General features: G+C 37.7%; 1 protein-coding gene across 3 annotated transcripts in view; it reads right to left on the bottom strand.

Moving 5' to 3' along the window:
• LOC120418990 (proline-rich protein 36) overlaps positions 1–17,207 on the bottom strand; it is a 71,328-nt gene that overhangs the window by 27,546 nt on the left and 26,575 nt on the right. For 2 of the 3 annotated variants that reach the window (XM_052711061.1, XM_052711063.1), the window contains exon 2: positions 5,627–6,299. In XM_052711061.1, the coding sequence (XP_052567021.1) occupies positions 5,627–6,299 (673 nt within the window). The remainder of the gene's footprint in view (positions 1–5,626; positions 6,300–17,207) is intronic. The other variant, XM_052711062.1, reaches the window with a different exon arrangement.

The raw sequence follows: 17,207 nt of genomic DNA, 5'->3' as shown, positions 1-17,207 counted from the left end.
AGTTCAACAGTACTAAAATATTAAATTAAAATGTTCAAAATATAACAATCGGAACTCTTCATAATGCAATAAGGGATCGTGCATAAACCATGTAGTTTTCACACTAGACATTTTTAAACCATTGAATTTAAAATTTGATTTTGCAAAAAAACATACATTTTCAGTTTTAATATTTAAAACATTAGTTTGTTTCAACATTTAGTTTTTTTTTATTAAATAGTCTAAATATATATAAAAAAAACGTTACTTAATCCACCGATGGTGGTTGGTGCCTTCCTCACAATTATGTACATATTTGTTTCTGTAGTAAGAATGTCAAACCTACAAATTTTATTTAAATTTTACTTCTTACAACATGCAGGCCAAGTGCGAATGATTCTGATGATACCTCTTCAGTTGACGCTCAGGCGAGGAACATCCTGGAAGGAGCGTCACTGACTACGTCCGTAGTCCTGTTAGATCATTTCTTGATCAAGACAGTATAGCTCTGGTTCCTTGCAAGTGTCCTATTTTCTTACCTCCACGTTGGCTTGGTTTTCATGATGACCTAGCTGGTGGCCTGTGGAAACGGATCGTAAACCTTTGACCACCGCGGGTCAAAGTCGAGACGGCTAAAAGAAAGGGGCGCGACAATGTGGGAAAGGGATGTAATTTGTGATTGTAGACGGTATTGTTTTGATTCGCAGTATGTTGAGTCAACTGCTGTGGATGTACCAGAAACATCGCACAACGGGGTTTCTCTTCATTCTATTTCATCTACCACCTATCTTCTGTTTATTTTGTTTCACTGATTTTCTAACGCGGCTTCTGTTAACTTCTGTTTACTCCATTTGATTTCGATTTTACTCATTTGATTCTCTTATTTCTCAACGCTTTTCCACTCTATTTTACCAATTGATGCTGCTGTAACAAACTGTCTGTTTTTCCTTAATTTGGCAGCGATGTCAATTTTGTTTATCTTTATTTATCTATTTGAATAATTTTTCATCTGCCCTATAAATTGCACTTAACACCTTAACCACATTGTTACCTCTTGTTATTAACTATTGTTAATTTCATTATCTACTTAATAAATTACTATCTTTCTTTTACTATTGATTCTTTACATAGTATATTTCTTTCACTGTTCATTGTTTTCAATCTTCACCCTTTTCTTCAACCAAATGAGGTTCGAGCCCTTACTCAATTTTTGGAATGATCAAAGAATTAACACAAATATTACTATTGTACTTTTGAAAAACTTTTATAAAATGCTTAGGACCAAAAATTGTAACAAAACACCGCGACAAAAGAAATACCAACATATAAACACGACTCAACACTAGGAAAGATTTCAGGAGAAAACAATACACAGTAAATAACAATTAGTTTTTGAATTCAAACTAAAAATAAAACAGTCTTTGCTTTAATGAAAGTTGTTAGGCACACTTTAAATGGTTAGGCGCTTATACTTACATCAAACCCTACGTAATGTACCACCCCCGGCCGAGTTAAAATGCGTAACCGGAAAAGAAGGTGTGCATGCCTGGCACGAACACTCAAAGCGTGTTCTAGCGTGCTGCTCGTACTGACTCAGAGCAAGGGTGAGATGTAGGTGTAAGGGCAGTGCGTGTTCGTCGGGAACCTAGTGCATAAGATCGGTCAAGGCCCGTTCTTACACTGAAAATTGCGAAAAAATTGCGAATTGCGAATTTTACTTCTTACAACATATCTACATGGAGTATGGGGTCTAGAATCCCAAAAATCATTGGACGTAATATTAGAACAACACCTGTTTCATGAAAATTGTTCACTTTCAATAGTTATATTACTTTAAAGTTTTTTAAGCCTTATGGCAGTAAAAAAATCTATCTGTTCATTTTTCCCGGGAGTTCAAATCAACAAAATCCCGGGAGCCAGATCTCCGAATAGATCCGGACAACTTTTTCATCAAAATATTTGAGATCCGGCCTCTGAAATGTGTACAAATGACACTAAAGTGCTCATAACTTTTGATAGGATTATCAGATCTTTAATCTTTTGGGCTTGTTGGAAAGGTCTCTTGATTACCTATCCAACGATGGGTTGCATGATAGACCCGGACAACTTTTTCATCAACATATTTGAGATCCGGCCTCTAAAATGTGTACAAATGACACTAAAGTGCTCATAACTTTTGATAGGGTTATCAGATCTTCCATGTTTTGGGCTCATTAGAAAGGTCTTTCAAATACCTTTCTAAAAATGTAAGATCCACGGGGTTTTCTTACGAAAACCACCCTTTTTACAATCTTTTAAACTTTACCCAGAATCGTTTTTTTAACATAACTTTTGAAATACTTAACAAAACTTCATAGTAGTTAATATAGGTCTTGTGGGACCCTAAGACGGATCGAATGAGACCAGAACGGCCCAAATCGGTTCAGCCAGTCCTGAGATAATCGAGTGCATTTTTTTCGGTGCACGGACTTACAGGCATACACACGCACAGACATTTGCTCAGAATTTTTTTCTGAGTCGATAGGTATACGTGAAGGTAGGTCTACGAGGTCGAATTAAGAAGTTCATTTTTCGAGTGATTTTATAGCCTTGTCACAGTAAGGTGAGGAAGGCAAAACTGTGAAATCAACAGTTTTTTTTTATTTTGCTTTAGGCTGGTACAAATATTTTTAAAAGTTCAAAATTCAAAATTGACCCGAAAAATCAGGGGGCAAAAAAAATATTTTTACAATAAACTTCAAAATTTCAATGAAAATTCAAGTGCAACCAGCTGAAATCAAATTAAAATACATTCTCCTGCGTTTAAAATCATTTTAAGCATGTTTGGGTTTATAAAAAAATCTTAAGATTTTTTGAAAATTTTCGATGCAAAATCTTTTTTTCGATACAATTTTTTTGTTTTTATGAGATCTTAGATTTTTTGAAAACTAATGATTGCAAAACAACTGAACTAGTGTAAAATGCATTTTAAAACACTTTTTTCATTTAAATGTGAAGATTATGGCTTGTTATTTAAATTTTTATATTTTTTTATTTTTTGCCCCCCCCCCCCCCCCCCCCCCTTGACCTCGGCCAGGGCCGAGGGACAAAAACTTTTTTAAATATTTGCATCGGCCTTATTTTGAAATATTTAGTTTGGTAAATTATTTTTATTTTTTTTATTCTAAGATTTTGTTTAACTTATTTTTTTTTATTTTAGGTTTCTTTTTTTTATTTGGTATTTTGTCTAATTTCTAATTTGATGAATTTTAAAATTTGGTAGATTTTTACATTTTTTCAACATTTATAATATAGTCCAGACTCGATTTTCCGAAGTTCGATTATCCAAAGGTTTGTATGAGACTTGGGATAATCTAAACACGAACATTTTTTTTTTATTTTCTTATTTTTAATATCAAATTAGAGTTCTGCGACCCCACTTTAGTCAAATTTTAGTTGTTGGATGCCTTTTACCATGTTAAACACATTTTCTCAGTATTTGAACGCCGCCATTTTGACCGCCATTTTAGAATTAAAAATTCTAAACAACTTTTACCCGAAGTGAAAATTTTCCGAGGCCTTCGAATAATCGATTCTGAGCTATTTTTAATTTTGAATATATTTTTTAATTGTAAATTTGTACATTTTTGGAGTTTTTTTTAAAAAAAAAGGTCAAATAAACCAAATTTCCAGTTTTTGCTTTTTGGGTGTTTTAGAAACCGCCTTAAATCAGGGGTATTAAAAACACCCAAAAAGTTATTTAGTTTTTTTTAATTATTCAGCCATTTTTTTTAAGACTTGTCCTTTTGGTCTGAGCAAAACAACAAAATGTGGGATTTTAGATTCTACTTTTTAAGCTTCAAACTTTATTTCTTGACTATTTTTGATTAGGTCCTATAAACATATGAAAGTCAATAGCTTATAGGACCTTTTTGCCTTCCTCACGTTACTGAGGAAAGGCTATAAAATCACTCGAAAAATGAACTTCTCAATTAGACCTCCTGGACCCACCTTCATGTATACCTATCGACTCAGAATCAAATTCTGAGCAAATGTCTGGGTGTGTGGTGGGATGTTGATCAAAAAATTGTCACTCGATTATCTCGACATTGGCTGAACCGATTTTGTCCGTTTTGGCGTCATTCGATCCGTCTTGGGGTCCCATAAGTCGCTTTTAAAAATCATGTAGTTTAGTTAAGTACTTCAAAAGTTATGCTAAAAAAACAATTTTAACAAATGTCTGGTAGATTGTAAAAAGGGTGGTTTTTGTAAGAAAACCCGTCATGCTATTCAGAAAGGAATTTAAAAGACCTTTCCAACGCGTCCAAGACATTGAAGATCTGACAAATCTATCAAAAGTTATAAGCACTTAAGTGTTATTTATACGCTTTTTAGAGGCCGGATCTCAGATATGTTGATGAAAACGTTGTCCGGATCTCTCATGCGACCTATCGTTGGATAGGTATTCAAAAGAGCTTTCCAACGCGTCCAAAACATTGAAGATCTGACAACCCTATCAAAAGTTATAAGCACTTAAGTGTTATTTACGCAATTTTTGCATTTTGGATGGCACCCTTTAAATGTGAGGAAGGCGCCAACCACCTAAGAGTGGATTAAGTAACGTTTAAAAAAAACTCTGGATTTCAGTTTGTAATTAAATTTCAAATTTGCATCCAAATAGCAATTTTGAATTATTTAATTTATTCCATCAAAACATATTGCAAACAAGCCACGCGCGAAGAAATGTCAAACACCACGTGAACACGTGGTTTATGGATGGCCCCTTTCCGTTCGTGTTTCTTTTCAGTTGCGTATCGTTTAAGAATATAAAATCGTGAACCCTTTCTTGACCGTTTTTCGAGTTTTGCGTTCCTTCGGAGTTGCATACTAGCCTTGATCATAATTTTAATGAATTTTTGCATTCTTTCTATTTTTAATTTATTCGTTTTTTTTATTGCGATTTTTTGATTCTTAATGGTAAGTCGATATCTCCACGTTTTTAGCTTCACTTTACATTTACATTTATAATTGTGTTGCTGTTTGAACATTTGGGCTAGAAATCAACCCATTCCAACGAATCATCGTTGCGGTTAACTTCGCGCAGTGGGCCTGGCCAGTCAAAAAAAAGGATGCCTTCAGATTTTTTAAACCCATTTTCTCAAAATTCCATTTCACTAAAACATACAGAAAGCAATATAGTTACACAACACACTAAAAGGAGCTAAAAGTGAAACTGGCAGTGAGACAACATAGAACACGAACGTCTGTGTGCGCGATAGAGACACACAGAGAGAGAGAGAGTGTGTGTGTGTGCGATGCGCTAGCGGCAGCGGCAATGGTAGTGCAGGTGAGAACAAATAGAGCTTGCAAAACTAGGGGAGAGGAGGGATATGTTAAGCATTAGAAAAAAACGGCCAAATCGCGCTAACTTAGTAAAAGGTGCAACTCAATCCAAACAGCAATTAACAACAACAAAATTACAAAATGAAGGTAACGTCGGAGGTTTGTGCGAGCGGGGGAGGGGTGGGGGTTCATGAGCCAAGTGACAGACAGAGACAGAGAATGCGAGAAGGTCGCTAGCAACAACAGGAAATAAAGTAGTGCGCCCCGCTCTAGAAGCAGGAGGAAGGAGAGGGGAGCAACAAACAACTCTGCAGCGGGCGCTTACCAGAGGTGTTTGGCAGTGTTGTTGCTGTGGTTGATGCAGCTGTTGACGAGGAAGAAGCCGAAGAAGAGGACGCTGCAGCGGCAGCAGGTGGCGACCAGGATTGGTTGTAGTGATGGTGATGTTGATAGTGTTGCTGGTACTGCTGGTACGGTGGCCGCGAGTTGCCGCCGCCATCTTTTTGTCGCTTCTGGTAGTGGTACCGTGAGGGTGGACCGCCACCACTTCCGGTGGAGCGGTCCGTCACACCTCCATCCTCGTACGGAGCAACGATCGCGGTCGTGGCCGCCGCGTACGGGAAGTAGTGTTGATGGTGTTGTTGTTGTTGGGGAGTAGGATGGTTTTGGGGACTTTGTTGTTGCGACGGTTGGTGGTACTCCAAGGGGTACGGGAAGGTGGCCGCCGCCGCCGACGAGCTCGGCGGGTAGTCGTACACCCCGGAACCGTCCGACGAGGACATTACCGAAGACGCGTTCGATTGGCGGCGCCGGGGACGATAGGAATGGTATTGCTGTTGCTGTTTGGGTTTGCCGCCACCTGCTGCCGCAGCCGCAGGAATGCCACCGCCAGGTTGCTGCGTGGTGGTGTTGAGTGTCGAAGCCAGGGCGTCCTTTACGCCGTCATCCACGTCGCTCAAGTCGAGAAACTCGTAACAGTCCTGGGTTGAAGACTTCTTCTTTTTGGGGGAGCAGCACAAGCATCACACAAGACATGATCGAGAGGGAGGGGGGTCAAAGTTTTGAGGGCAGTTGAGGGTTGTTGTTGTTTGAAGCAGGTTGATTTGGGTTGGGGATTGCGCGGTTGTTCGTGAGGTTTTTTTTTATTTGTTCGAGACCATAAACCGAAGAGAAAGAAAAAAGAGAAAAAGTAAGAAATAGCCATTAAGAACTGCATTTTTTAGTTTGTTGTTTTTGTACAGTATGTCTTGTGCAACCACGCGATCGTGTAAATTGGTGTCGATTGTGTGTGTATTTGAAAATGTGCTAAAATAATAAGTAAAATGCAAACAACTTATTTGCCAAATCTTCGTTGAACTCAGTCGTGAAACCCAAAATAACCAATTTGTTAACAATTCAGTCTTGCCCTTATTAACAAAACAAAAAATGTTACCAAGAGGACACCTCATCAACCGGCCGAGCGGCGTGAGCCGAGAGTTGATGTACTTCATTCACAAACAGTGAGCAAGCACACTTTTGCGCTCGCGCATTACATCTCACTTGCTCGCTCTATCTGTTTGATTAGCGCTGCAGCAGCGTAGCACAGCGCACACAACACAGTCTAGCCGAGGCACGATAACGAAACGGATTGGCCGGCGAAGGCTAACCCTCTGCAGGCCTCCAATTATTTTAATTTGTAGTCCGATGCAAGAAACATAAAAAAGACTCTGAACTACTCTAGAAAAAGTGCCCTACTCGTATTTGATTGCAAACCCCCTATCACAGACTTCAGACTTGAGTACTCAACAACAGTTTTCCTCATTTTAACGGATCGTACTGCTACAGATTCTCTACTTCTCTCTGTCTCCTGGCCAAATTATTTCCAGTAAGAGGAAAAGCTTTTAACATACTCAACTCGATCGTCTCGAGCACTGTAATGAATACTTCGAAAGACTTCAAACCAAGAAACCAGCAGTAGCTTGCATATGATGTCTCAACTTTAACGCCAGTCGGCCAGTCTGCGTGCTCAGCTCGCGCATCACTTTGTCGAACTGCACCAGGAACACTTGATAGATACCTCCCAAACGGAGTTCATGAAACTTTTTTGTTAAGCAATAGCCGTAGTGTCTGCTTCCGCCGCATCTGGTCGACCATGTCCGCATCCAGCTTTGCAAATATCACTTGGTCCTAGGGCTCTTCGATAAGAAACTTCCATATTTCAGTAATTCGATTCGTTGAGCAGCCAAATCTTTTCTTCTGCCATTTTGCGAAAAAAAAAAAACAAAAACTGAACCTGTAACCATAAAGAGATATTATAGACTTGTAAATTATTAGGTACCATCAGCAAAGGTGACATTGAATCTTGGGGGTGAGATTGAGCCATACAAATTTGGGTAAATTTGTATGATCCAATATCACTCTATGGACTCAATTTTATCATTGCTGAAGGCACTAGTACTGAATCATCATTGTATGCATTCTAGGTACTTGAAGTTTACGTCCGCGTTTGGGAAGCTCATTTTGGAAAACCAAAGCCATTTTCAACGTTTCTCCGAAATGCACCAGGGTTAACCTGAAGCACACACATTCCACCACTTGCCGCGCGCGTTGTTGTTTGCACGAAAGAAGTTATCTCCATAGCCGGACCACCCCTCCCCCTGCTGCTCCTTCCCTCGAGGCTCGACAAAACCGACGTGACTTCTCGCGGTTGCCAAAAATGGCTATCGCGGAGATTTTTTACTCCCTGGCTTCAAACTCGTTGAGAAACGACTTTTCTCCAACTCCACACCGCCAACGAGGAGGAGGAGGAGGTAGATCAAAGCGAAGCTTTGGCACAAGGAAACCCCGAGCAGAAAATAAGGGAAAACCGGAAGGAAGTCGTTGCAAGACCCCCCCTTTCACCGACCGGCAACGTAGAGTACACCAAGGCGAAGAATGTGACAACAACAACAACACCAACCTGGGGGGGTGAAAGAGAGAGTGCACGACGACAACCGAGTTCGCGCGCGGAGTCTGTGGAATGCGGTTTGGCAGTGCCACACTGCGATTAAGTTACCTTCTGTGCGTTGACATTATGGGAGCTGCCAAGACGACTACCACCGCTCTGTCTGTAAACCCTTACGCAACGGTTCGTCAGCTAGGGACTGAATCAACCACCTTCGTCGACCACCATCACACTCTGAGACTAGGACCGGATCAATTATACATGACATGTTAATTGTTCCAAGCGACGCCCGAAGTGGTTTTCGAATTGGGGTGATTTCCTGTGCAGCAACCGCCGCAGTTCTCGATGCAACGGTGACCTTTATCAACCATCAATTTCATAGAATCGACCTTTTAAAAAAAAAACGAAACGAGAATCATTTTATATTTTTCTTTTGTTTTCCGTTCTAGCCAGCTGGTGGTGACCACAAGAAGATCGGAAATAATTGTTTCGTCTCGTCTCGCTTTTCAGGTGAGACACACCACCTATAAATATTGCTGAATGATTCATTGCGGTCGAGACGTTGTTTTCAATACGCAGTGACCGTTTTTGCTTTGAGAATGTGTTGAACTAAAGTGTTCTGCAAAACATATCCAAGAATCGCTTTTAAAGAAATTGGAAACTGAAAATTTAAAAATGCATTTAGAAAGAATAGTCGACTCTCTGGTTAAAACATTTCTTCATCAGTTGATGGGTTCTTCAGTCCCTTAAACATTGAACCACTAAACTGACTAAAATTTCCTTCGATTATTGGACATACCACATACAGAACTCAAACCCGCATAAAATTATATGATGATTTGCACTGTTAAAACCATGCAATTACAATACATATTATAATATTTATTGTAAGTTTATAGTTGACTTTTTCAAACTTTACTGGAATGGTGATGAAGCTACTATACAATTCATGGTTACAGCTAATTGGAAGGTTTTGTTATTGGAAGTCTTATAAAGTCATAACAAATAAACTACCGTAAAATGTATGGATACATCAAATTGCATGGTTTTGACATTAGAAATATGATGATGTATTTATTTTTATTTTTTAGCAATAGTAAGATCCATTGTTATGTCTTAGTTACGTACTGAAAAACTGCTTTTATTTTTTTTTATTTAATTGAAGGACCACTTAACTCAAGAGGTATTCGGATCCGGTGTTATCTTTATTAATTTTAAATACCTACTCAAACACAATATCAAAATTAAAAAGTATACAAAAAAATATTAACATTAAACATTTCAAATTAAAAAATTTAAAAAAAAAATTTAAATATAAAAATATCAAAATATTTAAATAACAAAAAAACTTTGGAAATTTTAATAATTTTAAAATTCTAAAAAATAATATTTTAGGATTCCAACATTTTAACATATTACTAATTAGGAAATAAAACATTTAAACATTTTGTTTTGGTGGACCTTGGACTGATCCGACGAGGCAGAACCGAAGAGAAAGAAAACACGTCGGAAACTTTAACTAAAACTAAACCGCTTTATTTACGTCCGATTCGATTGTGTTTATGTTCGCGACTGAGCTGTTGTCACGGTGCACTGTGGGAACTGTCAAATGCACAGGGGTGTGCATTGCCAGTTGGGGGAATAGGGATGGTCAACCGGAACATACTCCCCCGCCTTGAGGCACGAGTGTCTCAACCCAATATCCGCACGCAGACCCTTCAAACCATTCGCACGTGATTCGCCTTTGCACTCCGCAGTGTCGCCATCCGGTCGTCTCCTGTCTTGTCCGATTACTCCTCCTCCATCGTAGCTTATCTGAATCCGAGGTCCGCCTCCCTGAACGCTGGCATGCAGGACATGCCATCGACTCCAGATCTCGCTTGATGGGCTGTGCATGAGTTCCCACTTGTTCTGCCGCCTCAGCGGGATGGGAACTGCGCCTGATTTCCCGATGAATGTGCCCTTCCGCTTCGCCTTCTTTGTTTGTTGCTGAGCTTCATGTATCTCGACAGGAACGCGGTGTCGGTCCATCACAACCACCAACATGTGCCGGCGACGATGTTTTCCTGCCGCAAACGTTACCTCCACGCTTGTTGCCAACCCGTTTTTGCTCGTTGGTTCCTTATTATCCGGGTGGTTGGTCTCCGATACAGTATGCTCCGAATCGTCGACCGGAAGTCGCACGATAAAGCATTCATCCTTGATCCGAGTGAGCACTGTGGCTGTCTGACTAGAAGGAGTAAGCTGCTGCGGCTTCGGAACCTCCTCCTAATCCCCAAAAGTGAGCAATGATGCTTCAAAATCCAAATCGTTGTGAATCCGCGCTTGGGGAAGATTGCCATCGATTCCCCGAAGCGTCTTCGCAGGCACTTCCGCACTATTTCCGTTTCCGGATTGAGCTTCCGGTTTGTTGTTGTTGTAGGCCGGATCCTCCTTGGCATCTCCCGATGACAGCAACCGCTCAGCTTGGTCGAGCATTTCCTCCAAATCCGGCCCTAGCTGATCTTTTATCGTGGCGCGTTGCGTCTCGAGAAACAACTGCATCGCATCTCGGATGTCGCGTTGGATGTTGGTGGTTTTGCATCCGGCTGTCCGGAAACCCGATTTTGCCGGTTTGTTGGCCGTAACGTACCTCTCCATGATGTTCATCACGCTGTAGTAGGACTCGTTGAACTCCTCCCTCCTCCCGATAGTCGTGCATTGCCGGGTTTTCTTCTTCTTCCTCGATGGCCGTCTGCGTTCGCCGGAAGTCTCCAGCAAGCTCCCGGAGAAGGTTGAGCCGATCCTGGGCCTCGCCAAGGGTCGCTTTCCGCCCGGCCAGGTTCTCAGCTGCCGCCAACTCCCCTCTCACTCGCACCAGATGGGCGTTCCGAATTTGGACCAGTTTTTCTATTTCCACTGATTCGCGAGAAAAACTATCCGGACTCCGAAGGACCATGTTTTGGTGGACCTTGGACTGGTCCGACGAGGCAGAACCAAGGAGAAAGAAAACACGCCGGAAACTTTAACTAAAACTAAACCGCGTCCGATTCGATTGTGTTTATGTTCGCGACTTAGCTGTTGTCACGGCGCACGCTGGGAACTGTCAAATGCACAGGGGTGTGCATTGCCAGTTGGGGGAATAGGGATGGTCAACCGGAACACATTTAAACATTTAAACATTTAAACATTTAAACATTTAAACATTTAAACATTTAAACATTTAAACATTAAAACATTTAAACATTTAAACATTTAAACACTTAATCATTTAAACATTTAAACATTTAAACATTTAAACATTTAAACATTTAAACATTTAAACATTTAAACATTTAAACATTTAAACATTTAAACATTTAAACATTTAAACATTTAAACATTTAAACATTTAAACATTTAAACATTTAAACATTTAAACATTTAAACATTTAAACATTTAAACATTTAAACATTTAAACATTTCAACATTTCAACATTTAAACATTTAAACATTTAAACATTTAAACATTTCAACATTTCAAAATTTCAACATTTCAACATATCAACATTTAAAAATTTTTGATTTTGATTTTTGATTATCTACGTGCGTATGTATTGCGTGTACGTACACGAAAAAAAGTGAGGTTAAATTTTGTCCGCCCAGCAAAATCATATGGTGCGCTAGTATGCGTACCCGAAACGTCATAAAGCTCTATACACTCAACCAACCCCCGGTGGTTGGTCACTTTTTCGTTTGACACTTTTTTAGTTTGTACCCCGTTAGTTGGTCAAAGTCAAACTAAAAAGTGACGAACTGTCACTTTTTACACGGCACTCTCGCACACTATCAAAACAAACGTTTGGTAGTGAGTGTGAACTCCGTGTGAAAGGGGTGTCAAACTAAAACGTGACCCCGCTCGTTTGACAACAGTTGGTGTCAAACCATCGAGGTTTGAGTGTATATAGCGCGACCTTCTTGTACCGAACGCACCATTACACCGAAACCGTGCGACCCTCCTCAAACAAACACAACATGGTTGAGCGAGCTGTCATTTGTTTTAATTATAAAGTATAAAAAATAGTCCACCTACTCGAGATCTTTTTTGTATCTAATGTAAATCAAGTAAAATAATGTAAATTAGCCAATGTGGATTTGTAAACAACAGTCTATCCTGCTCATTTTGTATGTAAACACGAACTGACGTGATCAAGACAGACTGTTGCTTACAAATCCACATCAGCCCATAACCATTGTTTTGCTTGGAATATCAACTAACGTGATGGAGTTTCTCTTTGTTTACGCTTCGACATTGGCCCAATTATATTTGTTTGCTTGATTGTAGATTTTTCAAGGTATTTATTTTTGTATTTCTACAAATAATTGGGTCCTGAAATGAAGCTTGTTTACAGCGATAAAGCTTATTTTTCTGAGTACAATGACCCTTTGTACGACCACAAAGAGTTTAAAATAGATTTTTAAATCAATTTTGAAAAATTAACCTCGCGGTCCTTCTTGACAGAAAAGCTCCTACTTGACAGCGTTCCAAGGGGACCATAGTTGAACCATCGAAAAAATGTTGTCTTGTCAACATTTTTTTTTGCATTAAAATGAAAAAAAGTGATCACAAATGGTTTTTAATCGTGTTTTTTACCGTTGTACATAAAAAATGACATAGGGCTTTAGTACCCAATTAAAACAGAGTAAATCAGCTACCAAAAAAAAAGCTTTATTGTGCAGCACAAGCTTACCAAACGAACGCACCAATGCAAGTGACATGAAGCGTACTCAAACGAACGCACCATCGAGCTGTCAAACTTTTTCACTCACGCGTGTTCGATCATGTCCGCGTAGTTGTTGGTTTCGGTGTCGAATTTTCCGCAATAAATCGCGTGTGAAAGTTTATTGGGCGCATGCCCAAGCATATTTCGATTTAGTTCCCGTCTTTTGTTGAAAAGGCCCGCCGGGTACCAAGCTGGAATTACTCCGAGATTGTGACTAGGTGTGGAACGACAATTTTCAGCAACTTTGGTAAGTATTTCGAGAGTGGGGAAATTTGGATCTTGGAATTGTTTCCAACTGTGTTCGTGGGGGAGACCGGAGTCCCTCCCCACTTTTTTTTTGCAAGCAGTGATTTTACCAAACTTTTCGGCACCTTCCGCAAACGTCAAACCAGTCCGAAGTTGGTGTCGGATCTCTTCCGGAAAAGATCCGGCAACAAATTGGTATGGTTTGACGTTGCGGAGGATGCCGAAAAATGTCAACAAATCACTTGTTGCATTGGAAATAGTAGCAGCAGGCATTTTTCTTGCTTGGGCAGCTCGTTTTAACAATCTTTTGTATTTGGTTTCCAACAGGGAATATTTCGACCATGGATCATTTGAAGCTGTTGGCGCTCTATTTGGCCGAGGAACTACACCAGCGACGAACTCCAACCACAGAGTAACCCTCTGCACCTGCCTATACTCAAACTCCTTTCTCCATTCATGTCGTTCATCACCGGCCGATTTCGTCACTGTTGGCAGTATCCGTCGCACCGTGCCCCGTGAAACCTGTAACCAGCAGAATGAATCCCTTCTACCCACACCAATGCTGTTCACGTAAGCGGTTCTCTTTGTGGTAAGCTGATTTAAATTTTAAAAGAATCATTTGTTGAAATCATAACGAGGATAAATTCTTTAATTCCAGTGGACTAGTATGTACAACAAAATTGGACATCCGTCTCCGGATGTCCTGGTCAGACAGGAAGCAAGAAGAGGAACCTCAACCAGAGCTAACAAACGATGTGCTCTTCGTTGAGATCTTGGAAGACACGGATGAGGTCGTCGAGTACAAGAACAATGTAAGCTTTTTCGATAATTTGGAACATAATTCTCCACATCAACTAATTTATTATACTGTTCCTCAGGTACTCGTCTATGTACCAAAGATTAATCCGGTCTTTTCCTTGAAGACGGTGGCTCGCGGCAGGCTTGAATCCCATTTCTCGTTGGGTAAGTTTCACCGCAAAGCAGCGGGAGTTGCCAAAAAATAATTATTATTTACCAATAATCATTCGCAATCCACAGAATTGAATAGAAACCCACGCCGGAACACAAAAGCTACCAGAGTTTCCCGAGCTCATCTTTCACAACGAGAATTGAGAACGAACGTGAACTAATACCGGCTCCAGCATTGAAGATAGATCTCCAAAGAAAAAAAAAGTCGCTGAGTTGCAGTTTGGAGTGTTGGTAACGCAAATAGAATTAAAACAAAAGTGAAATGTAAACAAAACGAATTAAAATTAAAATACATTCTACTGTACCTACAATTCATTGTACTGTTTGAATATAGTTTTTACAGTACCATTGAGTAGGAAACAAACGATAATAAACTATAATTTTACTGTGAAATTCACTGCAATGATTATTTATTTCAATGTACGGATAGAGTGAAAACAGTACTATTTAGTAGGAAAAAAAATGATAAAGGACTATAATTTTACTGCGTAATCCATTGTAATGCTTGCTGTTTTTATTATTGATGTATGATGTTTTCTATAGTTAGGACGAGTTTTTGGATGAAAAATGCAACATTAGATTAACAGTAAAATGCTTCGTATTTGGAAAAAAAATGTATGGAAAAATTTCGAAATTTTTATGGTACCGGTGCATAACAACCCCCCTTTTTTATGGTAAAATCCCAAAATACGACGCAAATTATCTTAAAAAACGATGCTGTCTACTGTTAAAACACTGCCAAAATGACAATATATTTTATCGTTTTGTAACGTTAAAATTTACTGTAAGTTCATCAGAAATCTTTATGCGGGCCCGCATAAAAATGTATGATGATTTGCACTGTTAAAACCATCCAATTACAATACATATTACAATATTTATGGTAAGTTTATTGTTGACTTTTTCGAACTTTACTGGAATGGCGATGAAGCTACTATACAATTCATGGTTACAGCTAATTGTAAGGTTTTGTTATTGGAAATGTTATAAATGGAAACAATAAAACTATCGTAAAATGCATGAATATAGCAAATCTTATGGTTTTTGTATTGGAAATCTCATAATGCATTTTTTCCAATTTTTTTGTTACATTACGTTCATTGTAATGTTATAGTTGCGTAGTGTGAACTTTTTTGAACGATTTTTTTAAAATAATTTGAATCATGTAATAAAAGTATTAAAAACGAGTTATATTTTAAAAACAAAACATCACAAACGATTTTGTGAAAAGCTCAAATCAAATCAAACAATTTTAAAAACTTAAGCATTAAAACATTAATTATTTTACTGTTCCCTCACAAAAAAAAATATTAAAATATTAATTTATTAATATATTGATATATTAATATATTAAAATATTCAAATAATAAAATATTGAATTATTAAAATATTAATTTATTAATATATTGATATATTAATCTATAATTTATTAATATATTAAAATATTAAAATATTAATACATTTAAACATTTAAACATTTAAACATTTAAACATTTCAACATTTAAACATTTAAACATTTAAACATTTTAACATTTTAACATTTTAACATTTTAACATTTTAACATTTTAACATTTTAACATTTTAACATTTAAACATTTTAACATTTTAACATTTTAACATTTTAACATTTTAACATTTTAACATTTTAACATTTTAACATTTTAACATTTTAACATTTTAACATTTGAACATTTTAACATTTCAACATTTTAACATTTTAACATTTTAACATTTTAACATTTTAACATTTTAACATTTTAACATTTTAACATTTTAACATTTTAACATTTTAACATTTTAACATTTTAACATTTTAACATTTTAACATTTTAACATTTTAACATTTTAACATTTTAACATTTTAACATTTTAACAATTTAACATTTTAACATTTTAACATTTAACATTTAACATTTTAACATTTTAAACATTTTAACATTTTAACATTTTAACATTTTAACATTTTAACATTTTAACATTTTAACATTTTAACATTTTAACATTTTAACATTTTAACATTTTAACATTTTAACATTTTAACATTTTAACATTTTAACATTTTAACATTTTAAAATTTTAACATTTTAACATTTTAACATTTTAACATTTTAACATTTTAACATTTTAACATTTTAACATTTTAACATTTTAACATTTTAACATTTTAACATTTTAACATTTTAACATTTTAACATTTTAAAATTTTAAAATTTTAACATTTTAACATTTTAACATTTTAACATTTTAACATTTTAACATTTTAACATTTTAACATTTGAACATTTTAACATTTGAACATTTTAACATTTTAACATTTTAACATTTTAACATTTTAATATTTTAACATTTTAACATTTTAATATTTTAACATTTTTACTCAAAAAAAGAAAAGGCATAAAATAATAAGGATCCCAAAACGAACACACCATGACACCTGACGTCGTCGCCTGAACCGTACGACGCTCCCAAACGAACGCACCATGGTTGAGCGGGTTGAGCAAGCTGTCAAATTTTTTCACTCGCGATGCGTGTTCGATCCTGTTTTGTTTGGCCGCAGTTTCAAAAGTTTTAATCGAAATGAAATCGCGTGTGCTTGTGAAAAACCAAACTCCCGGCGTCAAATCTGCCGGGTGACTGATCCGGGAGGGAGAAGAAGATTAGTGTCAGCAACTTTTGGTGAGTATTTGGACCGGTGAAGAACATTAATGCGTCCGCAATTTGGGGCAGATTCCGTCGCCATCGTCGTCGTTTGAAGTAGGTACGTGTGTTTTGGTACTTCTTCCGGACCGGTTTGGAAGAAGTTACCAGATGCGTCCGGGATTTGTGCCAGATTCTGTTGTCGTCGTCCTTCCGGACCGGTTTGGATAAAAGTTGCCAGATACGTCCAGGATGTGTGCCAGATTCCGTCGTCGGTCATGTGTGGGTGCGTGTGTTTTTGAACTTCTTCCGGTTCCAAAGAAGTTGGCAATCGCGTCCAAGATTTGTGCATCGTCATCGCCGACGTTTGTAGTGTTTGTGTGTGG

The sequence above is a fragment of the Culex pipiens genome, chromosome 3, assembly GCF_016801865.2.
Source record: "Culex pipiens pallens isolate TS chromosome 3, TS_CPP_V2, whole genome shotgun sequence".
In the NCBI taxonomy this organism is placed as follows: Eukaryota; Metazoa; Arthropoda; class Insecta; order Diptera; family Culicidae; genus Culex; species Culex pipiens.
Note: the sequence above shows the minus strand (reverse complement) of the source record. Positions and strands in the feature narration are given on the sequence as shown.